General features: G+C 38.3%; 1 protein-coding gene across 4 annotated transcripts in view; it reads left to right on the top strand.

Annotated features, from left to right (window-relative positions):
• The window catches only part of DACH2 (dachshund family transcription factor 2), a 314,600-nt gene that overhangs the window by 250,795 nt on the left and 37,099 nt on the right, over window positions 1–26,706 (top strand). For all 4 annotated transcript variants that reach the window (XM_069811523.1, XM_069811522.1, XM_069811521.1 and 1 more), the window contains exons 6-7: window positions 5,862–5,997; window positions 7,860–7,940. In XM_069811523.1, coding sequence (XP_069667624.1) covers window positions 5,862–5,997; window positions 7,860–7,940 — 217 coding nt within the window. The remainder of the gene's footprint in view (window positions 1–5,861; window positions 5,998–7,859; window positions 7,941–26,706) is intronic.

Below are 26,706 nucleotides of genomic sequence, written 5' to 3'. Positions count from 1 at the left end.
CATAGGAGGGGTACAAGTAGAAAGTTTCCATTGCAAGATCCTTTCCAATTTTAGTCAATATTATACTTCCAGATTCAAAGTAAAATGTAAATGTAGAATCTTAATATACGAGTGAAGGTTGCCATAGTTTTCACAGTGACTGCCAATTTAAGAAATGGTGAAGAAGGAAGCTCTTGTTTGGCTGTTTACCAATACCATCTGATTAGCTGCGGTTTTCTGTTTGGCTGAGCAGCTGGCAATTAATGAATTGATAGGAAGTAGTCACAAGGTAATGGAATTAGCAAGTGAACATCTGGTATTAAAAATCACTAAATGTAGAAGAGTTTTTATGATTTCTTAAATTTGGTGGGAAAATAATTGCCAGTTGACTACAACTGAAACAACTATATGTATGCGGTGAAAAAAATTGCATTTTAAATGGCAAAGTGCATATTTTAAGTGAATGACTACCCGATACACTGCAGAAGATGAATGGGATCCAGCTGGCTTTCAGACATACAGATCCTATCTTAGTTTTAGACCAGCTGTTTACCTTGTTCATCTCCAGTTCTTACAGCAATTGGAGATACTACAAGTAGTTCAGAAGACCAACAAGTCATCCATACTCTTTGCGTGTACCCATTTCCAGACTGAGATGATTCAAAATACAAACCTAACCACTGTTCTTTTGCCCAGAAACAGTAACTCTAACCATTGTATTTCTTGTCGGCCATTGTCCAGCATCATTTCGGATTTAGCACAGCTCCTGCTTACTGTGTCAGGATTATTCTTTTTCTTTGAGAAGTCTGCCAATTATGTATTGCTTTTCTCAATAGTGCATTAGCTTTAGAACACTATTTAAAATGTTATTAGAATTCAATTAGTATTTCTATCAACTAAGGTCAGTTGGAAAGAAATATGTGTCTTAGTATTAACTAAAGAAAAAAATGGTTAGCAGTTCAATTCTTTGCTAACTGAAATTGTATTTTCTTATTCTTCGCTCTTTATTGAGGGTGGAATTCAGCCAGGGAGATAGGAGCAGCGATATCACAGGCATGAAATTGTGGTGGTTTGGATAGGAGGTGAGGAGGGCTGCAGCCAGTCTACTGGCTGACTGCTCCTGGCTTCACGGACCGCTCCAGAAAAATGAGATGCTGGTTTCTAGATTTTTTTTAACTGTGTAGTGCATTTTGAGAATCTGGATAGTGATTTGTTAAGCACTGGGGGATTGAGGTGTGGCACAATAAACATTCCAGTGGGGAACTAGTGTGCAAATTAACATTGGAAAATTTATTCTGCCAGAGCCTATGAACTCTGTTTTTCCAACATGGTCATCGGCTCTGAATCTTTCTTACAGATGTCGAAAACTCTAGTCTAGATCTAAAGACAGCAGAATCCCCATTTTTCCTTCCTCTTGGTTTCAGTAGTGAGATCTGGTGAATTCCAGCTCTCCTGCTACTGCGGAGCCCCGTAGAGTACAGAAGCAGCACCTCAATTAAATACGAAATATCAAGATAAATGTCTGAATAAAATATCCAGGACTCGGACAAACTTCCAAAACCTGCTTGTCAGCAGTGAAATGCCATTAAATCCTCTAGGAACTCATTAATAGATTAACATTTGGAAGAGTAATTACAGCTAGATTAGACCTAAGAATAAAGAAAAATAAAGGAAAATCCAACAGCATCATTTCTCCAACTCTTGACACAAAATGAAGATCAATACTATGAAAAAAAAAATCAGAGGTAAGGAATTAAGGTCAAGATGATTATGTCAAAAATAGATAAGCTGTTCATATATATTTCAAATAAAACTAGTAGGGATGCAACTGTTATGTAGTGTTTCATATTATTTGTATGGAATACTACCTCACAGGGGATAGAAAAGGGATATTGAGGTGAAATCAAGGATGTATCTGGAAATTGGATGAGTTGATGACTTCAGTGCCGATAACCTAAATCAAAACTAAAATTAACAATGTCAAGCTTCGTAGCTACATTTTCTGAGCCCAAGCAAGACACTGGTCTTTAGTGAGACAGAAATATATTACCCTTCAAAAGGATTAAATACGGCAAAAGTCTTTTTTGAGAATTTATGTTACAGCTCTGTAAAGGGAAGAGAAAAGATAAGATAAAGTAGGTACTATAGTTAGATAAATAGATGAGATCTTGAGAAATGTTTTCATTTTTCAGAAGATTCTCACAATCTGTAAATTTTATATATACAATTCATTGCATTATAACCTAAAATATGAAACTCGCAAATTTATGAAATAGGAAGAAATACAAATGGAGAAAATAAGACTTTATTTAGAAATGCTTCTCTATTACTGTGAGTGTACCTACTATAGAACCAGGCTGCACAGCAGTGTGCTGGTGGGAACTGAGCTGTTTTCAAGAGGAAAAAAAAATAAAATATATGAAAAGTAACAAGGTTGTAAAATACATAGATGACAAATAAAATGAAGTCATCAATGTGTAAAAAAATGTTAAGGCTTTAGATTTGCAATTTTCCTATTTAAATGCCCTCATTGATTTGTTACAAATACTGTTAACCCTGTGTTTGGAAAATGGTGAGGACATTATCACTTGTGTTCTCATTTGTAATAAAATAGATTAACTTGCTGTGAAATTTTAACTAGGCTGAGACACAACAGTAGCTACCTAATGAACCAGAGCACATTGCTGTTAAGTAGCTAAATAGATGCATACTGATTACAGGACTGAAAAATGGATCTGTTTACTTGCAAAAAAAGTCTGTTCATGGTGTTATTCATTATAGTAGGGGAAATTCAGCATTACATTTCCACACAAACATTTAGAAATAGACAATTTCTCAATCCATATGTAGTCTTACATGATGATGCTCTATCCCCATTTGTAGCACATATGATACAGAACAAAATTCAGCTCCTTTGCTGCTTATAGGGGAAAGTGTATCTTCCCTGTATATGTAAAATTTTGTAAACGCGAAGACGTTAGATGACATAATCACCTAATTCTCTTAGGAAGTGATTCACTGTGTGATTAAGAACGACATTATTATTTGACACTTTTATTTCTGCCTGAACATTTCAAACCAAGACCCTGAGTTTGAAGACAAATTACTTGAAGCAGAGATTATTTTATAGCAAGAGACAATGGGAAATGCAGTTACCAGAAGGAGCTGGAATACTTTGCTTTTCCAAATCATCAGCTTTTGAATTACTCGGATAACTCCCATTTAAGATGACATATATGGCTGTTTGTGTGATATCTAAGTGTTAATTCATAGTCATATTTGTTCATAGTTTTTTTTGCAGAACAGTTGGCATGTCCTCTCCTTGGCTATTCATTTTCATGGTTGCAATAGACAATGAAATTTGCTTAAACTATGTACTCTTCTGTAAAAGTAATCATTTCAAAATGATATCTTAATTGTAAATTGAGTACTCTTTGTGGTAAAAAGAGAAGAAATAGTGCCAAAGAGGACTGTTAAAACTGAAATCCATGCAAATAAAATTACAGTCAGAGTTGTAGCCTGTTAGCAGAAACCTATTTGGAACCCATTATTTACACAAGGTAAAAGATACATAGTATTTATAAGCTCAGGATTGCATGTATATGATTCATCATTTATTTAGGAGAATACTTCTTGGGGTAAGAATGTGACTTCTTTTAAAAGTAAATTAATAAGCAACCCATCCACAGAGTAAGTCATGACTCTCTATTACTCTTCTGCTCCTCTCAGCAACCTCTAAAACCACTCTGAAGATTGAGAAGAAGAAAACACAGGAGACTTTAAGATCAGTGATCTTGACTTTTTTCACCCAGAATTTGAAAATTTGTTTGTTTAAAGCCATTCAGTTTTCAAATTTTTAAGAACTTATGACTCAGCATAATAACATTCGTATCTGTTAAAATTTAATAAACATTTTTAATTAGCATTCAAAAATACTGCAATTAAAAGTCTCCCTTTAAGATTTATTAGTTATTGTATGTTCATTAAATAACAGATAATTAGTGGAAACAGATCCATTGAGGACTAACAGCTATGTAATAGATACACATCTGTTACATGATTTTGAGGCTCAGTTGTTATTTAATGTACAATAACTATCCTATTAAAAACACATTCAAAGCTACGTTCTCAGCTGGTGTGATTGGAATAGGCAAATGCTACCCCTTGCTATTAGGAAGATCCAATCTCACATTCCCATTGCATCATTCTCAACTGTATCTGTAAATAGGAAGATGAGTGTGGTTTAGAGAGATGGTTTTAATGGGTAACAGAATATTCTTAAAATGTCACTTACTGCCAGTGCTATTAATGAATTGCCTCAATAGGTTATGAACAGAAGCTATTATGCTAGCTATTGATCATGGAAAAACTATTAGAATCTACCATCCTCTTCCTAAAGTTATATTACTCATTTAGGATACTGTATAGGAAAAACTGTATAAAAAGTTAAGATGCTATTGAGTTTATTTTCAAAAGCACATGGTAAATTGCCACCAAGTAGCCAGACTGCATACTCCTAATGAAAAATCATTGCAAACAGGTTAGAAAGGCAGAAAAATTGCAAATTTCCTTTGAGACAACTTTTCCAGATTACACTGTAATTGTGATTTTTAATGAGGTGGGGGCAAGAGGATTGCCCTTTTTAAAAAACAGAAAGTAGTATTTCAGTTCTGAGTTTCTCCAGGGAACAGCTGATTGCCAGGGATGAGGGCAGCTCCAAAGATGCAGTTTTTGGAATTCTGTAAGTTCAAGCATCTCCTTGTTAGTGTCTCTCCATTGGATCCACACTTTAAAGGACTTGTAATAAAGGATTGAAAACACAGAAGGGATTTTAAGATAAGAATATCTAGAGTATCTCAGGCCATGATCCTTCCCTTTTAGAAGATTCTTATTTTTTGTTGGTCTTGGCAACAGGAATGAAGAGTACTGGAATTGTGAATTGAATTCAGAAAAATTATACATGTGGAGTCACTGGGTTGGAAGGGATCTCAAGTGGTCATACAATCTCTTGCCTTCCTCAAGACAGGATGAATTATTACTTATGCCACGCTTGTCTAGCCTGTTCTTAAAAGATTTTTACTGATGAAAATTCCACGGCATCTTCAGGCAGTCTGCAAGTATAGATACACAGAGCTGCATCATTTCATTTTGCTAAATTTTTATAATTTCTTATCCTTTTTTTTTCTCCTTATGTAAAGTACTATGTATATTTAAATGAGAGGTTAATATCAAAGTTTTGTGTGCAAATGTACACATAAGAATTTGCAAGCACATTCTTACTTTTGTTAGCCACTGGTGCTTTTCATGCAAAAGTGAGGTTCTTACCAGTGCCACAGCTTGTCTGAGCACTACCCTGAGAAGATATTGATGTAATTTACTCAGGTACAGATTCTAGTGGGTTTACAGATTTGACTGCATTTAGTGACAGTTTAGTCCTAATCTAAATTGTTTATTTGAGATGTGACTCATATATGTCAATTTTACTATCTGTAGATTAAAAGGAGTTTGTGAAAACAACAGGAAAGAACATTCTTTATGTTCCTATGTGTGGAAAAGTTAGCAAATAAAAAGTTACCACATTCTTTATGTTCCTATGTGTGGAAAAGCTAGAAAATAAAAAGTTACCAAGAAAAAATAAAAGGTGGCAAATGCTATGTCATGACACAGAGGATTAAAAGCTGTGCCCAGATACATTGCATGTAGAAGGCTATACTCTTTTTGGCTATTGAAGACAATACTGCTTTTTCGATGTGAATTCTGTTCACTATTTATCTCAGAAGGACCATTTGTTATTGCTGTTTTAGCCAACTTCATTTTTTCATTGAACTGCAGTGAAGTTCATGAATCAAATTGCACAGACCTTGTTTTATTTCTATTTCAAGGAAAGGATTCAAGACAGCCCTTCTCCAGCTCCATCTCTAGAAGACAGTCAGCGGCCTGGGAGCCACGCTTCCTCCCATCAGAGCAGCAGCGTGTCCAGCTCGCCGTCCCAGTTGGACAACACACCAGACAGAATTGGTTAGTGCTCTGCAGCTTCACACCCCTTCGCAGTTACTGACCTCAAGAATTTTAGAAGTTTGAGGCAAATATTTCTTTGCTGGGAAACTCAGGAAAGCACTCACTTGCTAAAAAAACCCAGAAAATTAATCACTATAGTTTGTTTTATTAGGTTCATCACTATGCAGAGGCCAGCCCCTCAGATTCATTCTGTGCCAGTATCCACGCATGCACAGGAGCTATCACCCCTTCTCTGGTATGACCAACTTCTCCTGCATGCTGGAGTAAGAAAGTGCCTTTGAAGGCACCTGGAATTGAAAAATAGCAAGATATCTTTTTCTTCACATGTGTGTCAGAAAAGTCACAGATTCTGTGATGGCTTTTCTGTTCCAAAAACCTCCTCATGCCCACACATTCCCTCATCACCATGAGGCTGAGGACTTTCTGATTTTTTTTTTGGTCTCTCCACCACAGTTTTCTCAGCCTGTGCATTATCGATCTTGTGTTTAAAATGCTAATTCAGTCTAGAGGAAGTTTAGGTCCTATTCTTGGTGCTTCCAAGAGGGATCTAGGGCAAGTCAATTAACATCTCTTCACGTCAGTGTATGTCAACACTGTTGTCTTCACAGTGACTGGAGCCCATGCAGGCTGAGCTAGATTTAAACTACAAAAACAGTGCAGTCCACGTAAGTCAATGTAGACTTCATTCCCATCAAACAACTACTCAGCTGCTTGCTGGGATTTTGCCGTTTTGACTGGTCCATGCAGCAGCACCATGGCACTACATAGCACAGTTGGCTCTACACAAACTGGTCAATAGAACCTGAACTACTTTGCCTAAACATGTGCATACACAGGGCAGAGAGCAGAAAGTAGATTCCCCTCAGCTTTTTAATACGTAAAACAGGGCTAGGAATACACAGGACAAGAAATGCAAATTCCTATAGCAACAGTGAAAAAGGGACTTTTGTCCTCACTGTAGCTTTTGAAAGCTACTGTAACTTGTTTCAGTAATAGTAGCAGCACACACTGCAAGCCTCTGGGGTCTAGAAATGGTGCTGAAAGTTTTTTTAAAGAAAACTACGTTTTGTTTATGTTAAACCAAACATTTCTGTGTGTTGAAGTCTAATGCTTTCTGTTGTAAAGATATGTATATATACTTTGCATCTACATGAATATATATAGTTTTTACTTTTGCAATTTAAAAAAAAAAAAGCTCTCCCTGTAATGCAGCAATGAAGCTTTTGACAAGTGTCCTCACTGGAGTAACTTTGTATTCTGTAATTGGTTAACTGCAGAGAAGGAGATGTTTTATCAAATAAGAACAAAGAAAATAGGCATCCTGAAATCATAAACTTAACACCTCTCACTGATCATGCAGATGTTAAGTAAAGAATTTCTTTCAACACTACAGTGCATTGTTTTTTCGCTGTCATCTATCAGTTTGGGTTACTATCTGTCAATCTGTATTTTTATTAAGCTTGCTGCTTTATAGATAATTACTAATACTTAAATCCTTAAATGTATTTTTCCCCAGAATGATTTCTCTGAAGTACTTCTCTAATTAGTTAATTTGAACATTTCATAAGAAATCACATTCATCTCGGTAGTAATTTGGGTTCTAACTTGGTATCTTTGTTTAATCAACTTGAGCAAATTTGCTTTTGCTGCATATTTTACGTGGCTCTAAGTGCTGAACTGGGACAGTGAAATGGTTGATTATGGGCAACAAAAATGGTCAATTGCTTTAGAACTTATATAGTATAAATAAATGTTAAAATACCAAAATATTGGCAAAGAAGAAATATAATTTAATATTTTCCACTCTTCTGACATTTTTTTACTGACAGCGTTACATAGCTGTGCGCTCTGATTTTTTTTAGCCATGCTGACCAACAGCAGGGAAGGAGAGCTCATTGATCAAGAAACTGGGACCAGCCTAAAAAAAATACAAAAGGAGAAAGGTAAAATTATGGACTGTTTTCCATCTCAGGCGTTTAATTACACTTATTATGTGTTTTATTCCTTTCTCTGGTATTCTGCATATGCAATGGCATTATATTATAAATTTAAGAGAGCTAAGTGCCTAATTGCAATGAATAATGTATCCAGTGAATTTACATGGCGTTCTTAGGAAGTGTAAACAATCAGATCTTTGCTTCTCTCTGTTTATATAGTATGGGGCTAATACTTTACCGGTCTTTTGGCTCAATTATTTATGAAGTTCCTAGCAAATATTTGATTAGTCACATGGTATTGTTTCTTTGCCTCCAGGGGATGTGTGTGCAGACTACTCTAATGCTGGTACGTAGGTCAGGGAAATAAGCCATTTTTTGTGCCTAATAAAATTACATTACCTCACAAGTAAAGAGGCAGCAAGGGAAGAAGTGACGTTTGGCCAGTAGCGATTGTCCTGTAGGCAGGGAAGTGCCTCTTCTGCTCTGTTCTCCCTGCAGTGATTGCTGGGTACTGCAGCAAGTGAATACATTGGTGTATGCAGGTAAGCCTCGGGGAGGTGTTCTAGTGGCAGAGAGCGTGTGGCATCTGTGGCTGCACGTTGAGAAAGAAACCACCATTTTGTTTCCTTGCAAATATAACAAAAAAAATAAATCATACTACTAGGTGAGAGGTTTATTCTGGCAGTACGTACAGAAAGCGCCATACAAAATGAGTGCTTGCGATAAAAGAAGATGGGATATAGTTAAAGAAATAAAAGAAAGCTGAAGATAAGTGAATACTGGAAAAATACTGCAGAGCATATACGGAGGGAGGTATTAAGGTTTCAGAGTGAAAAAGATGTGAAGGAAAAGAAAGAGAAGGAAGCGACCAAAAGAGGGGACAACATAAGCTAAATGTGCTTAGAAGTCTGCTGTAAATATGAGCATTTTATCATAAATGAAAACATAAGCTGATTTATATTTTGATTGAGGTGATTTTAATGTATTTTCTGAGAGAACTAAAAAGACAGGTGTAGTCAATTTTATGAGCTACTCAAAAGAGAATTTGGAGGCTCCATGTGCCCTGTGGTTCCAGAGTTACATAGAATTGTTTGAGCAGATTCATGATTTTGTATGATCAGCTCTATTCCTTAGACACCTGTGACTGATCCAGTCATGAGTAGGAAGAGCCTGAAACTTTCTCCTTATATTTTGGATCTTCATACTCGACTCTCTCTCTTCTTGAAAGCAGAAGAAGCTGTTTTCTATTCACTGGTTTCTCTAGGCATTTAAGCACTTTCCTCATGAACCCCAAAAGAGCCCTTTTGTGCCATTCTGAGATAATTTTCTGTCTGGATCATCATGCTTAAATCCTTCCCTCTTGACTCCTGTTGGTATTTACGGACCAACACCGGAGGCTAAGGAGTTATTAACCATACCTTCATTCCTAAGATTAAAAAGTTACGTTTCTATAGTAATTACATAGGCAGGTATTTAAGTCTGAAAGTGCAGTTGGTTTTAATTTTTTTGAACTGTGCATGGTGTCTTGCCACATGTTTAGTCATTTTTCAGCAAAACAATTCCATATCCTATGGGGTTCGAAGATGCAAATCATGTAGTTATTGGTAGTAGCAGTCGTGTCACTCAGGATGGATGAAGGAAGGTACAGTTTAAGAATCAGAAAAGACAGTAATGGAATCCCCAAAAGCATGAAAATAATTTAAACCCGACCACCTGTGAACCGAGTTCCCAGGCTCCCGTGATCATTGAACGTTCCTTGTAACATGTACAAAATGACAAAGATCCGAGGCTAACATTTTGTGTACCATAGTTCACCTTAAGATTAAAGTTGTATAGGTTTATTCATTTCTTGGTCTACATTTTTGCATTGTATTATCTTCTTTAATTGATTTCGTACTGGGAAATACATCTTCGTACATGTGTTAACTTCTGCATGCACTTAGGGGATTTTTTTAGGTTGAATTTAGTGTTCGGAGATTCACCTGCATCAGCAAAAAGTGCTTGAAAATCATGAGACATTTTAAATTATCATTTTAAACGTAGAATAATGTTTCTGGTTTTCTACTTGGTCTGCACAGGTCAAGTTTTTCTCTGAAAACGTGAGAATGAGAAATTACTTCTTTTTTCAGGTAGATGTAATTTTCAAGTAGTCCCACAGGTCCAGAACCAAAACCTTTTGATGACATTATAGTGGGACAAATGCTGAAATTTTAAAGGCACCAACATTGTATATCCAACAATTCCAAGCTGATTTTGCATTTGGCAGTGTGGCAGACCTATCTTGCAGTTCCTGTAGGAATGTCTGTTTAATAGGATACAAGCACCCAATAATTGATGGACTGCACCACTAGGACAGAGTTGATACTCTCCTTCTAAAAATCCCAGCCTGTGTGTGGTGGGCCTTTCTGTCACGCCATACAAGTCTTGTCGCTCCACAATGATTTGTCTCACTCCCGTATAGATTCTTTGTTCCTGATAGTATTATTATTCTCTTGTGTATAATTATTTTGGGCTCTGGTGCACCTCAAATATGTTGAATGTTTTTCACAGTCAGATGTGGACAGTCACTGAAGAGCGTGGTCTGTGCTGGGTTGCTCAGCAAAAAATACATGTGTGATTTGTATACAGAACGAGCTTTGTTTTTCAAAACCTGCCATTACTTTTACTAAGGCAAAATATATTTACCACGGAAAAGATTTTCAAAGTTATTAAGAAAGAATGTAGTTAAAATAAAAGTATCAACATTTATTAAGTATGACAAGTAAGCGGTTTATACAACCGTGGCAAACATATGTTTTCACATCTGTTTTGAGTAATATCATCATGATTTTAAAAATGATTTATAGCTCTGCAGGCCGTAAAATGCCAGCTTTGCTGTAAGTTGGAAGTTTTCAAACAACAAAGAAATTATTGAAGGCATATATTGAACACAGTTTTGTGTTATACACCTTGATATAACTTTACAAATCTGAGCACTCTGTAACAATTAAGATAGCAACAAATGAAAATTACGTAACTAAAATTTAGCAGTAGTACTACTTATGTGAAATCTTAGCATAAAAACCAATAAAAGTTATTGTTATAATTATAGGCAAATACGGTGATATCCCTCAGGATACACAGTTTTTGTTTTCCATGTCCCATTTTAAGTGATCTCAGTACCAGACAAAAATGTGCCACTTTGTTCTCATCAAAGTAATTTCAAGGTAATTAGGGCTGAAGAGAATAGAGCTTAACAGTTTTTCTTTAAAAGACAGTTAATATGAGGTTGTTCCAGTTATGTTGAGCTGTTTGCATATGTTGGTGGGGCAGAATTTGCAGAATTTGTGGCGCGCTCAGTGCAGAGGGGTTAGAGCCCAGTTACAGACCATACCTTTAAGCCTTTTGAAGGAGAAATGCCATTAAATCTGAATAACTCCACATTCTTTATCATCTTTTTAGGAAGTATGGTCAGGCTTAACATTAGAGGACAACACAGTCAAACATCTTTATAGGTCTGTGGTTGCGGGGGGGGGGGGGGGGGTTATACAAAATACATTATTATATTTTTGTCAAATGTCTTTAACCATTATGGCGCACAAGCGTTTTGCCTGTGCATCCATGTCAGGGTGTGAGTGAAAACCATATGAAGAGTAATCTGTACTTTATTTTGAAATTTCTAGTGAAAGGAAACAGAGTTAGAAAATCCCCAACAGAACATAGCCCCAAATGTTTACAGAAACTTAAAACACATATTCTTCCTGATTGTGCTTACTTGCTATGTCTGGTTTTAAGCAGTTACGTTTTACCTGAACAACTGCTCACAGAAATTAAATTTTAAATTCATCTGCTTCAGTTATATATCCTGGAAAAAATCTCTATTGTATGAGAAAGGATTGTGTTTGACACAGCCCTGTATAGGCTTTACAGAAACCTCCATATGAATTCTGGCATTAGGAAGGTTAAACGAGGCAGAAAAGAATTTGGCCATGCCTTCCAGTTGGATTTAAATGCTGGTACAATTATTCTGTTTGACTGCATGACAAGAAATATTTCAAACTCCTCCTATAAAAGGCACTGGCCCAAGTCTTGCCACAGTGAAATCAATGGGAACGTTCGCGATGTCTTCAGTGGGAACAGAGTTTGGCCAAAGCCTGTTATTTTGGAAGTTTGCTCCCCGGCTAATACTGCTGGTTATTATTCCAGACGGGAATGGTGCATGCTCACGGGCTGCATGAGTGCTGTTCCTCCTCCTCCTCCTCCTCCTCCTGAGCCCTGGTGAGAGCCGGGCCCACGCCGGCCGCGTCCCTCTGCCCTGATTTCAGCGGCGTGCAGCAAGGACGGGTGGGCTCGGGGGGACCACGGCGGGCTTTGACCGGGCGTTCACATGGGTGTTGGGGATGCTGGAGCGGCACTCCACCCCAAGCGAACCAGAGTAAAATTCCATAGGAAAACTTCATAAATGACCAGTATCTTCAGACTTAACCATTGTTCAAGCAGTCTGAGTAGAAATAAAGGCCGTATTTGTTGAGAAAGGGATAGCGAGGAGCCTGGGGGGGCACAAGGAGTTGGGAGGGGACACAGCCGGGACAGCTGACCCCGACTGACCCAAGGGATATCCCATTCCATATGACGTCATGCTCAGTATGTAAAGCTGGGGGAAGAAGAAGGAAGGGGGGTTTTTTAGAGTGATGGCATTTGTCTTCCAAGTAACCATTACACGTGCTGGAGCTCTGCTTTCCTGGGGATGGCTGAACACCTGCCTGCCCATGGGAAGCGGGGAATGAATTCCTTGGTTCGCTTTGCTTGTGCACGCAGGTTTTACTTTACCTATTAAACTGTCTTTATCTCAGCCCACGAGTTTTTCTGGCTTGTACCCTTCTGATTCTCTCCCCCATCCCACTGTGAGGGAGGTGAGTGAGCGGCTGCGTGGGGCTTAGTTGCCAGCTGGGGTTAAACCACGACAGGGCTATGTCTCATGTTTCCAGTAGACGGTAGTCTCCAAAACTGTGCATCTGGCAGCTATCCCTTTTCATTTTATTAAAGAACACCTTTCCCTTTATTACTTCAAGGAAATGGGAATTTTGCATCATTTCTGTCAGCTGAGTGAAATATTTTCAGATGGCCAGAGACTACGGTAATGAAAGAATAACTATATTTATTTATTGTATTTCATTAGCAGAAAAGAGGTTTTATGCTGTTTAAATTAATCATTGCCAAAGGACTGGGTTACTCAGGATGTGAGGGGAGGAGAGCGAGCAGGTGCATAACACCTGAAACAGCAACAGGCCCTGGTGGTGGGGGGGGTCCTCCAGAGAGAGAACTTTTCCAACAATTAATCTGAAAGCATCCAGATGGAGAGTGCAAGGAATAAGAAAGAGAACTAAGGGTACGAAGCCGTACCATGCAGCGTGTATACAAAGTGTACGATAGGTGCCAACACTTCAAATATTCACCATGCTGTTTCTTTGACGTATCAATACTTGCATGTTAAAGATGTAATGAGAAAAAAGCAATTTTCTTCATGAATGTGCTCATGAATCTCCTCTTGAGATACATGAAAAACTCCCCAAATTGTAAGTAAAGTCAAGTTCCTTTTGGTATCTAAGTGTGTATATTAGAGACCCAGGGGTTATTTCATAAGCAGTGGATGCGGTAATACATGGGTTTAAAGGTTGCAGGGGTGTCTTTTTCCAAAAACCTTAATTGACATGCGCAGTACAAATGTTCACTGGAAAATTCAGAGATATTTTTACATTTTCTGTCCTCTGAGAATACTGAAAGATAACAAGCACAGTGCTCTATTCTGGGTAAAGGCTTTTTCCACAAGTTTTTTTGTTGTTGTTAAATTTAACCTGCGAGTGAGCTGACAACTGTTAAAAGGGTGGCTTAAGAGTATATGTGATCTTTCGTCAGTCAATCAGTCCAAAAACAACCCCACCCCAAACCCATGCAACTAAGGCAAACTCTTACTAACACTTAGATTCACAATATATGTAAATAGAAAGTCATGGTAAATCTTTAATTTTTGAAGTATCTAGACTCATAATCATTATGATTGTGTGTTTAACCATTGCTCAAACGATTATAAATACAAGGACAGTTATGCAAGAGATATTAATTAAGTATTCCAAGGTCACATCTTTTACATTAAGTTTATATTAGATCTTTATTTGCAGAATAAATTTTAAGAATGCATTTTTTCTGAAGAGTAAAGTACCTGCTTCATAATTATCTTGGCAGATGAACCAAGACAGTTTGTAACATTGATATATAATTTCTTAATATGTTTTATTTATTAGATTTCAGTGACTTTAATATATTGCTGTCTAAATACTACAAATTACGAGTCTATATAAACATGCTGAAATAATGAAATTTTCTTTACTAAAAAGGCTTTGGACAAATTTTTTTAATAAAGTATTCATGTAAGTTTGTGGAATAAAATGGGCAAATAAGAACAAGATAAGACAGAAATAAGGTAGCTACTTATTTGTCCAAAGTCAGGTTGTCTTTTCAGAGTTTACCATTTTCACTTTTCCTCCAGTACTGTGAATTGAGTCTTAGGTAGGTCCATCTTACTGAGCTGTATCAGATTTGAAAGGCATAAAAAGGGGAGAAAAATTGCTGATTGGCACCCAGTGACCTAAGAAAGCTTTTGGATTAGGTCAGGGAATCTTTTCCTTAGAGTTAGCACTTGTATTAAAACTGACCCTTTGAATTCTGTGATTCGTAATACCTCTGATGCAAAGTCATTAACCTGAAAACTGCAGTTGATGACATTCTTAATTTCTATGAGTTATTTAATAAGTTTGCCTTCAGTCCTCATTACGAGCAGTAAGATCTGAAAAATATGCATCCTGAAAGGTTGCTGAATGGTTTTCTCATGTTACAGAAATCCTTGAGGTTGCTGGGAATGCGCTGACAGGGCTTCAGCTTCCCCCTGCCTGTGCTCCGAGCCAGCCGTAAGCACCAAACCTGCTCCTGAGAAACTGTGTTTGTGCCCAAGTGTGTAACCATGCATACATGTAGGGAAGGAATAGGTTTTTCTCTGTTTGAACTCATCCAGTAAGTCTTAGACTGTCACCGCTTGAAATTTTTGTTTGTACAGACAGTAGATGTTACTGAAAAAAAGACATGTCGTTTCTAGCAAGGACAACAAAGACTACCATCAAACACTTCTCCACTAGGAAGCTACTTAGACGCCAGCAGTTTCTGCTTTCAGAACAGGTGTGTGTTATATAAAAAGACAGTTTTGGCATATTTCATGCATTGGATTTAAACCAAAGTCAATGGATAAAAATTTAAATTAATAACAAAAATTATTAATTGGTGATTTTGAAAGTTTTGCAATACTTGTGTCTGAGGAAGACCTTCAGGAAATTCGTAGAAGCTGCACTTCGTAAAATACAGGTTTCTTTTCTAGGGGTTACTAACAGTGAGCTACACTTCAGAGTTTGTCATGTTGCCCATAGATGGATGTTGCATATCACTGGAATACTGAGTGACACAGTCACATCCACGGCCCTGGCTCCAGAACCTTTGTTTTGGTCAAGAACAGAGAGGACCAGATATGCTCTTGGTTGTGACAGCAATGTGTGCTCCTGCTGTCAAAGAGCAAATCCAGCCTTTATGGCATCAGTTGACTTTGCTTTTTATAATCTGATTTCTGAAGAAGAGGACAACTCAAGAGCGCAGGTGCTTGCAAGGGGATGCTCTGCGCGTCCGTGCTCCTGGGCCAGCAGCCTTAGGAAAGTGTGAGTTATGGGAAGCCTTGGAGCATACCTAGCACAGGTGGATGGTATTTTGTGTGGCATTTTTACGTATTCAGGACTTTTTTCTAATTTGATCTTTTGAATATCTTAAGATCACTCTGTGGCGTGTCTGCCTTCTGTATAAAAGTCACAAAAGGTTTCTGGTGACGGGAAGGCTGAGGACAAAACCATACATTTATGTGCATCTCCAAAGTGTTTGTGTACATGCTGCATTAGAACAAATATTCCTGATAATAAAAAGTAACAAATCCTTAGTGGACATATCAAGTAGTGAGCTAACTTTGGACTGGAAGTAGGAAAAGATAATCCTCTTGAAATAGATAGGTAGTCATGAAACCAGAATAAGTATGTTCTTCATTATATTTCAGACATTGCATTGAATTACATCGATAAAGTTACATGATATCTTGTTAGCAGAGGTGGTACGACCCATATACTGAACTTAGAAGCCACTGGGGCTGCAGAACATAAGGAGGTGCAGACCACAGCCAGCTCAGGCTGTAATTTCAAGGAAATCAGATTTCACGTTCGATTGTTGGGGCAGAGAGCACCACTACAGCACTTCTTACTGTGTTAGGTATTTGTTTATTATAGCCATATTTTTTTCTGAGGATGAACAGTTCTATTAGTAGCTTTTTCATATTATCAGCTGTACTTTGGAAATTAAGCATTGCACCTGAAAGAGTGGGAGGCCACAATAGCAAGCAATCAATATAATTTCAACTATTTTAAAACAAGCACTTTATTTTGAAGAAAAATGGCCCATTTTGAATTCTTCCAATGAAACTCCCTGTAGTTTTGACCAAGTTCAGTATTAATGTCGTGAAGTTCTTTAATGTTTCTTATTAATACAGTAGCAGTAGATACATGGGTGAGACCTTAAGAATCAGCCAGTGAATGAAATGCGTATTATGTGTGTTACGCAAAACCTTACTGTCCTCGCACAGAAAACCACACATACATAGAAATATGTCTGGAAACCTTGTTGTTGTTGTTCTAGTCTGTTTTCAAGTTTTTTATCATATTCATGTTATTATTCTATATATTCTCCATAAATGAATTTAGTGGGGAAAAAAATGTGTGGAATAATCAAGGAGTTGTCATGCTTCTAAGATGTCTCCCTGCTTTTCCTCTCAATTTACCTCAATCATAGGAGCAATTTATTTGCCCAAAGGGTAGACAAACCTTAAATGCCTGATTGTGAGATTATCATTATACAGTCATTATACAACCCAGTAAGTTGTGAAATAACAGAATGAGAATAACAAGGAAGACATAATCATTCTTAGAGTGATGGTAACATTTCGTAAGTACCTCTCCCAGCAAGCTGACCAGTGCTGGGAAGTGCCCACAAGAGAGGCTGGTGCCTGCCTGGTGCTTACATTTGCTGAAGATTTCCAGCTGTGAATATTCTTCTTGTAGCAGGTACTTAGGATTGATAAAAAGATGGAAGGAGAGACACCTGTGCCTTGCTGTATTTGGGATACCCCAGTCGTTGGGGTACTCTGTGGGAAGTAAACTTCCTTCTCAAAACTCCTCAATTTGTAGCACGAGATTGAATCTCCCCTCCTAAGTGAAGCCTCTTTCAGGCTGCTGTGTCTCCGCATTGCATCTAGCACACTATCTCCAGTTAAAGCTGTTCCACTTCATCTGAGTGATTAAATATTCATAAGAGCAGGCTCCTTAACTAGGTCCCTTGGCCTGCTGCATTATCAGCTATACTGTTGAGCTGCTTTGTGTCTTTTCTCCCCTTCCCAAACTCCTTTACTAAATAATCCCAAACCAATCATCTGATGGTTTGAAAACAGGACTCTTACCTGTCAAGTGGCCACAGCGTTTGGGGCTTATGAGACTATCGGCCAGGGAGTACTGTCATCCCTGGGCTCATGCTCTGTCTCAGATCCTTCAAATAGGACCCAAGGTAAGCTTCACAGCCAAAAATACACGTGGCCAGGGGGACCTTGGGCATAAATTTAGAGGGCTAAAGGCAGCTGTGAGATTGGCTGTTGGCTTTTTTAGTTATCTTGTCAACACATCTGTGCCCAGCATTTGGGCACAAGTGCCTTTGTAGCTTTAGCTTGAAGGATCAGACTTCTGAGAGTTTTTGAGGCATCACTCCTATTTCCATAATTGTGGTTCACCTGAATACCTGTGACAGTCAGCCCCTAAGTAACTGAAAGTAGAAGTTGGACTCCTAAGTAATTTGGAAATGTTGTTCATTTGTGATGTATTTGTAATGCTTAATCATGTTCATGACATCTGTTAAAAATACGTAGTTTTCCCAAAAGGTTGTATTGCACATACACAGGTTCACTTATACTGTAATCTTTTTAGCCATTAGAAGTCTGAAATTCAAGGTAAATGAGTACAAAGCTAGAAAGACAGTGATTATTCCAGTACAGAATTCCCCAGGCATGCTTCTTTGGTCATGCTTGGCCTTTGCATGTTGTTTGGAAATAACTGACTTATTTTCTTCTTTTACTTTGTAGTCAGTGTGACAGTAGTTTCCAAAGCCAATTTTTCTTCTAGTTGACAGAATATGACAGGCTATAACAAGTAGTTTAATAAATGAAATTCTGCTTCCAGGTGTATTTTGAGGTGTTGTAATCTATAAAACATTGTATAGTTTTGATTCTGTCTATTTTATCCATCACCTGGACTGCTGTGCAGTATTTTGATAGCTAGACTTGGCTTGCGTGAATTTGCTGACATACCCATGGCTTATTCGTGTGAGTGTTGTCAGTGAGGGGATACATAACTGTAAAATTCTTAATGACGGTTCAGTGGAGTGCCTCTTCTGGTGTTGCAGAAGATGCTTTTTTGATGTAGAATATGTTGGAGGATGGAGCATCTCTGGTGAATGGCTGAGCTGGAGCAGAAAATGGAATGTGCGTGTACACGTGTCTATTCACAGAGCTCAGAAAATATGAATTGCTCAGAAAATAACATGTTCTTTACACATCTGTAACCTTTGGAGACATTTTAGCTGCTGTCAATTAGAGATTGGCCTGTATTTATTATTGTTGCAGTTAGTTTCAAATACAGAGTAGATAATTTACTTCGATTTTACAAATGGAAATAAAGATAGAGAAATATAGAAACATAGAGATTGTCACATTCAAGAGCAGCCTCTTTAGCCTCTTCCGTGGGTTATTCCAGCTCTCCCTTAAAAATTTAGTAAAGGAAGAATAAAATTGAAGCATCTCTGATCAAAGATTTGACTCGTACCTTCACGATTCCGCAGTTGGTAGAATAAGAGAAGGTGATCTGGCCGGTTCACATCTCAGCCTTCAGAGAAGCAGCTTCGCTGGTTGTGCCCGCAGTGCAGCACATACCCTAAAGAAACTACTGCTAGCAAAGGAACCGCAGTGGTGCCGCCCAGTTGTGCAGTGCTACGGTGTTTGCCTGGAGGAATTAAGACATCAGGAATGGGGAATGCCTCGGTGGGAGCCTGACTGCTAGTATGGCTAAACCGCTTGTAGTGTACAGACTATCTCGCGTCTTCTGTGGCGCTGCGCTGTGTAATGTGGGAACATCCTGGCTGATAAGTAGCTGTAGCATAGATTTAGAATGTTTGCATCACTAAAATGAGACTGTTTATCTAAAAAGAAAGATTATAACAGAAGAAATCCAGAAGGCAAAATAATACATATTAAACCTTGTTTTCCAGGCTGTTGAATCAATTTATAGTAATATGTGAGTGAGCAGGAAGGTAACAGCATCTGGTAGCAATAAATGTTTCCTTTCCTGAGTTACCAAATTAGCTATGGGAAGGTGATTAGAAATAAAATATAATGATTTCTGATAGAAATAGGTAACACTGCATGGGCTTTGAGATAAGAACTTGACAAATGTGTAAAATAAATGCAAAACTGGTTTTGAAAAGGGGGGGAGATAACCATTTTCTATGGTGTGTGCCAAGATTTGTGCATTTCAAATGTTAGCAGTTGGCTTCTTTTCAAAACTGATAAATAATGATGTTTGTTGTGGAAACAATTATCCTAAAAATAATTTAAAAGGATTATATCCCCTTTTTGTTTGCCTATAAAGACCACATTCAATTTATATATAGACAGAAAGAGCTCCACTTGCATCTATAAAACAGTTCTTAAATCATTCTAAATTATTGATGTGCACAAAGAACTCTGTCTGCTTTTGTTTGAAGTTTTATTTCTGCGGCGTTGTGCTTTCTAATTGTACTTTCAACTACTATGACATCTGTTAGAGTTGTTTCAAAAACTTCCAATACTTTTCTTTTTTAATGATAGACAGTCTTTTCAAAGACAAACTGTCTTCATTTTGAGCAAGAAAAATAATTAGTTGAAAAAAGATCACTGATTTGGCCGGGGAACTCACCATTTTACATTTTTTTTTTTTTTTTACAAGTCGCTGTTTTATATGATTCCAGCACCTACTCAACAGAAAGCTGGCCAAGAAGAATTCATCTCTGCAGCAACTCAGAAACCATAGAGCATCAGCATATGTCCTTTGCTTCCCCGAGGAAATCCAGGACTTTATTCTACCAAAAAGAGTACCAAGAAAGCACTTCACAAACTGATAGTCTCTATATGTCTAACAGATGGAAAAGTAAGCTAGTATTCCAAGCTGCTATGCCCAACAATATAGCAAAAAAGCTCTGCAACTGGAGATTAGATTAATCCTTAAAAGTCTGCTTAGAAATCCTTTTTAATATAACTAGTGATATGAATATGTGGTGCAGCAGTAAACTTAGTTCTAATGATCTATGACATAATTGCAATCTTATCTTTTGCATAAAAATACAGGAGACATTTCAAGTATCCTAGATTAGGAAAGCACAATGTAAAGACATTACCTTGTCTTTTATTCAAAAGAGAGTATTTTTCCCCTTAAGGTAGAATAGACTTTCAGCAGCTTTGAAAAATTTAAGTCCAGGACTCTGGTCCAGTTGTGGTACACCATAACTAACCTTTAAATTAGAAGTTGCCTAGAATTCATATAATAATTAATACAACGCTAGGGGGATTTAATTGACCACAAGATTAAACTATTAAGGGAAAAAATTTCATCCTAATTGAGAATTGAACCCTTACCCTTTATTCATTGAGTGTCTGCTCTGCCACTTGAGTCGTGAATTGGGGGTTAATTGACTGTCTAGAATCTCCCAAGGAGCAATTATTTCATATAATGGTGCTAACACATACTGTAGTAAGGCAATTTTTAATGGCATCCTTTTTTCCCCTGGATTTGGAGAGATTTCTTGAGGACAGCAAGAAAAGATGCTGGATGTAGGGAAGGGAAAAAAGATGTAAACAAAAAAGGACTTGGGGTTTCCTTTCAAGTGCCAATTGATGAAGATCAACAAACAGAAAAGGTATCGATGTGGGTTTGCAGTTAGAATAAGACCTCACCGATTTTTGGTTAAGAGACCCCCCTAATCTCTGTGTCCTGTGGGTCACACTCAAATCCCAGCACTCTTCCGTGTTTCTGTTAAGATGCAATAACAGTGGCCTGCAGTAAGATCTGCATCCTTCTGGCTGCGGTCAAAGGTTTTGAACTCCACTGAACGCATCTCAGTTTTGTTGGACGGACGATTAATTAGTTTTAGTCTATGAAGCATGTCCTGCTCTCCAGTTTAAATATTGATGGCTAGACTCTGTGAGAGTGTTGCACTCCATGGGACAGAAGGCAGTGTGAAGGGGCAGGGGTGTCCCCAGTGGCACAAAATCGCCTGTTGCCCTCAACCATTTTCATCTTGGCCGCTGTGACACTGAAGACGTGGGAGAATAAGAGGTGTGTCTGCCATGACCACTTGGGCAGTCCTGGACCAAAAGAGAGACTGTTTGACAGTCGTTAGCTGCTTAAGACAGCCGTGAATACTGCCTGGGCTAGACCAGCATTCGTCTGCTGCAGCATGGAGGCGGCTGTGAAAAAATAGTGTAGTGCTGACCCTTCCTGCTGCTTTTCAGGATGGGCACTGTAGTTTGTTTCTCCTATGCAATGAACGTATCCATGTTTTGAAAGAATATTGCTTCTAAGCCTGTGCATCAGGACTGAATGATTATCTTAAATCTTACCTTGGTGTAAGTGGTGGCAAGAATGGATGGTGTAAATTCTCTTCATATTTTTTTTTTCTTTCTGTACCGCTCTCTCATTGTATCTACTTTTTATTCTCCCTGTTCTCTATTTGATTTTTTTCACTATGTAATTTTGCTGCATATTTAAATGGCTTCTCTTTTTCAGTGTTTGTGGAATATGAATTCATTGATAAAAGTTCAAATTTGTGGCAAAGTTACAGTTCCCAGCTCAAGTTGTTATAAAGACTTAGGAATAACCTGCAAGTAATTTTACATAAACTACTATAAAAATCATAAAAAGAAGGGGCTAGGCATACTTACATTTTTAACATTTTGTATTTATTTGATTACATGGTAATTAATAAAATTGATTACTTCATAGTAGATTTTTCTGCTTCATTAGTGCAAATTTGCAGAACTTTTCTAATTACTATTCTCCTTTGAAGAATAAATAATAGAGATAATATCAAAACTTTTTAAATAAATGAAGACTTAGTTATGGATACAGCTAGGCATTTTATATTTAAGTATATTCTTGTTTTTAAATGTTTTTATAAAAGTGCCGTCTTTACAAATACTTGAAGAAACTGTCAGAATTAGGAGAAACTATTTTTGTGTGAAATTATCAAAGATAAAAGGAAACGCAGAAAAGTTTAGCTTCTTAAACTTTCATTTTGAAAATTAATTTTATATCCTATGGGCAAAAAGGGATGTCTTTGTAGGTAATTCATGCTTAAAAATATGTAAAGTCACTGTATGCTTAGCGAAGTCTGACAAGAGGTCTGAAAAGGAGGAGCACCCCATAGCATTAAGGGTGCTCAGAAGTAGAAGCATTTTAAATACCTTTTATGAACACATAGTTGTAACGTAGTGCTATTTAACCGTGTTAACATCAAAGAGGGGCTTTTGCAATGTTACCAGTAGTTCACTATGCATCTAGTAGGCAACAGATCTGAGCTATATGTTGCTCTGCTCTGGGGTACGGAGGAAGATAGCGCGTCGCAAGTGTGGTGTGTAGGAGTCCCCACAGAACGGTACCGTGCCGGCTCAGCCAGTACCCCCTTGTGCTTGCGCGCGAGTTCGCAGAGATGCGACGAATGGGACAGCTAAGGTGGACAGGACTCGCTTCTACCATAGCTCCTCGTTGCAGGGTGATGCGTTGCGTTCACAGCTTAACTTCTGTTTCACATTAAAACATATGTGCTCATATGCCTTTTGCTTACATTTGCATTCTGGTGAAATCCGGACCACCAGGCAGTGTATGATCACAGACCCATAGGTTTCTACTAGATAGTGCAAGGCAGTGCAGTCAATCGCACCGAAAGGCAAAAAGACACAGCATGAAAGCAGTGTTAGAAAGTCCAGGGGACTCCGTTACACATGCACTGAAGAACTGTTATTTTAAAGGTGACTTGTAGATACACACACATACTTTGTAACCTGCTTTATCCGCAAAGGAGATTTGAAAGATACTCTTGTGCTTATTTGGTAATACAGAAATATCAATAACATAATCTCTTAGACTTTCTTTTTTTGCTGGAGGTGTTTTAGAGAGCTGAAAGTGTGGAGAGGAGGCATGGCACAGACTGTCTTCAGCTGGAGAAACAGTGTTTGAGACTAAAAAAATTATTCTTTCGTCTTGCTTATAAACATTAGAGGTGAACAGGTAAAATAGGTATAACAAATACAAAAGAAAGAGGGTTTTACAGTGTAACTCAGATTTGAGTTGGGTTTTACAGTCACTCATGTTCATCTGGTCAGTAAAATCCTAGAGTGAAGACAGAGGAAACAAGATCTGATATTTCTAACATGAAAAATAAGCACAGTGTTTTCTGCAGTGTGAGGAAATAGTTGTCCCAGGTCCCGTAACAGTCTAGGCTACCAAAAGCTGCCACCATCTGAGGAGGATCATGCTCTGGTGAAGAGAGAGAGTAAGAAGGAACAGTATTTCCCGTTGCTTCTGCCTTGGGAAGGAAAAACATGGACATGTTCACAGTATGAACGAAGTGACAAAAGCAATATTTTACACTCCTAGTGTGATTCCTTTACTGTTCTCACCTAGTTCTAACTTCTCCCCTTTAAATACAATTCTGTTCCACAGTTTTCTCCACCTGCTATTTTTTAAAACTCACACATGTCCCCAGTCCACATACACCATCATTCTTCAGTTACGTTCTCTATCCATGTTTTACCCTGCCAATTCAAGCTCTATCCAGCACCCAGCTTGCTTGCCTGCCTGCCTTATTTTTTTTTCCTACAGGAAACAAATAAATCCATATATTGACATAGAAATCTCCAAGGTCAGAAACCTGTTCGGGTTTGGTGTGGGGTTTGGGTTGGTTTTTTTTTTAATTTTTTAATTCTTTTTAAATAAGTACCACACCCCAAGAAAATTTTAACACTGTTAATGACTTCTAAGTAAGTTAGATAAGTGTAATTGACCTTCTGTAATATAGCTGTCTGCAGTTGGTTCAGATCAACAAAAAGTCCAGAAGGCATCACGTAGATTGGTTATGTCAGAAATAGAAACTGCTGCTCTCAGAAATTCTGATTTTTTTCCAATACAGACCCACAGTTCCCAGGCCTGCTGTACAACTTTTACATGCCTTGGTGGCTTGATAGTTGTTGGCGATTTTTCATTCTGCATGTGCAAGTCTGGTGTGTAACCAACGGTGGTGCGTCGTCACTGCTCTTGCAGGAGTTAGTCCTGGCGTTACAAGCCATGTGAGGTACATCTGTGCCATCCCTCCCTTTCTCAAGTAGTTTATTTGTAATTGCATTGCAAAACCACGTCTTGTGCAAAGCCCCGTGGTAAAGGTCAGTTAGGTCTTAAGAGCAGTTGCCACTGAATCATTTGGATGGACTTGACCCTGAATCAAGGACTCTTATGTCATGGTAGAAACTGTGTAAATGTGAAGTAACTGCTTGGAGTAAGTGGAAGCCCTCTGTCTTGTTTCCTAGTAAGATCAGAAGCTATACATTGGAGGTATTCAGCATTGCTCAAGGAGTACTTTAAATTATGTTGTAATTACAGTCAATTCATTTCCCTTTGGAAGCTTGCCTTTAGATGGGCATGGTCTGGCAAGCTTCTCAGTCAGTTAACAAGCAAATAAAAACCCCAACAGCCACCTCCCCGTGCTGCCATAAAGAGGTCTATTCTGAAAGTTATGTGGAGCTGTGGAAGGCAGTTGTTCTGCTTCGAGCATGCCCTTGCGTGCAGCATTAGCCTTCACCTTTCTTTCACTGTTACTGGAGGAAGTAACTGATAGTGATCGACACGATTTCCTGGGCATAGTACATTCAGATTTTTATGATGATATTACCAGGACATATGTTTGTGGAAAGAAGATATATATATCTCTGTGTTTAGCCTCAGAATATAAACTCTGTAGAAATAGTATATTACCTGCATGAAACTGAAAATATGGGTGACATAGTGTGCAGGAATTGGGCCCAGCTTTGCTTACAAATCAGCTTGATGATGAGGCTGCAAAAGTTATATTTTCACTGCTTTCACATACTGAATTTATTAGCTTCTTGAAATTGATTTTGGATGCCTTTCATTTGCCATTGGGCTGAAGTCAAAAGCACAACGATGATACACCACATTTTGCTCACTCATCTTTTTATTGCCCAACTATTGTTATTGAGTAAAAGACATTCAGTGTGTTTCCCAAAGGAGACAGAAAGCACATTTCATTTTCTTTTTAATTGACGAAAGTTTAACTGAATGCAAGTCCTGCAATCCTCAACTTCAATATCCAGGTGGCAGTTCTAAAGGGGCAGAGGGGATGGGGACTGGGATTCAGTTTAGATCAGGGCTGAGAGCAGAAGCCAGAAGGGCTGTCAAACTTTGTACTGTTTTATTTGCTTGGAAGGAATGGTGCAAAGTTAATATCGATGCAGTGCTCCGAAAGTGTTCAAGTAGTTATCTCTGGGAAGGTAATGTGAACTCAGCAGTATCATTGCTTTGATCTTTGGTTAAAGTCTTACAAAACTAGATTGCTGTTTGATTGACAACCTTGTCAGAGAGTGAATGAAGACTGACACTCTAATATTGAAAACGCAGCGTTTACAAAACTTAAAGCCCGAGTTTTCTCATGACACTGCTTCTTTTGTGGAAGACTGAATTTCACATTTATTTTTAAATAAGTCTATACCTCGCTGTGTGCAGCTAAAACTTAGGATTTGAGACCGCTGGCTCACAGATACTTCTTATCCTAATATCTGATGCAGGTGTGTTTATAGCAACTATAGTACTATCATAATGTATTTGAAGAAGTAGGAGTTACTATTTGAAGGCTTGAACATGGTGGTATTTATCACAATACCAAATAATGATTGATCCAACACGTGGGTGATCAATGCAGAGGTGGCAGACTGCAGCTTGATTTGGGTAGTGTATCTGGCAGTTTCTGAGTGGGTCTGATACAAGAGTTAAAGGGTTTCCACCATATAATCCTATCTTGAGGGGTTGTCTTCAGCTATTGCTTATTCCTTGAATTGTCCCTTTAGTACCCTCAAATGAACAGAGGCTACTAAAGGGGGAGTTAGTTTGTGGAGTAGATTTCTCCTTTCACGCCAGTAATCTGCTTAAGTGCCAGCCCTCTTCCAGTCATACCTTATTTCTTTCTAGCCAGTTTTAAAGTCCTGAGTTTGAAGTCTACCTTGCCTTCTCTGCCACTGCAGTCAGATTTTTCAGGCAGAGCTGGGCAGCCAGCTGTCGGTGGTGCTGCTTGAGCAGGGCGTTGGACGAGATGACCTCCAAAGCTCCCTTCCCACCTCAACCCTTCTGTGAGTCTGTGATGTTCTGCCCTCCTGACATAGCCTTGATGCAGTGTCTTCCCATCAAACTTGCCTTTCTGCTTTGGCAAGTCTCTGTCTTGGTCACATCAGTACGGTTGCTTCCAGCCCCGGTGTCAGCCTGCCGGTTAGTGCCAGGGCAGGCTCTTCTCCTGCTGT

The sequence above is a fragment of the Haliaeetus albicilla genome, chromosome 23 (genome assembly GCF_947461875.1).
Source record: "Haliaeetus albicilla chromosome 23, bHalAlb1.1, whole genome shotgun sequence".
NCBI classification, from domain to species: Eukaryota; Metazoa; Chordata; class Aves; order Accipitriformes; family Accipitridae; genus Haliaeetus; species Haliaeetus albicilla.
This window is presented reverse-complemented; position numbering and strand designations above follow the sequence as displayed.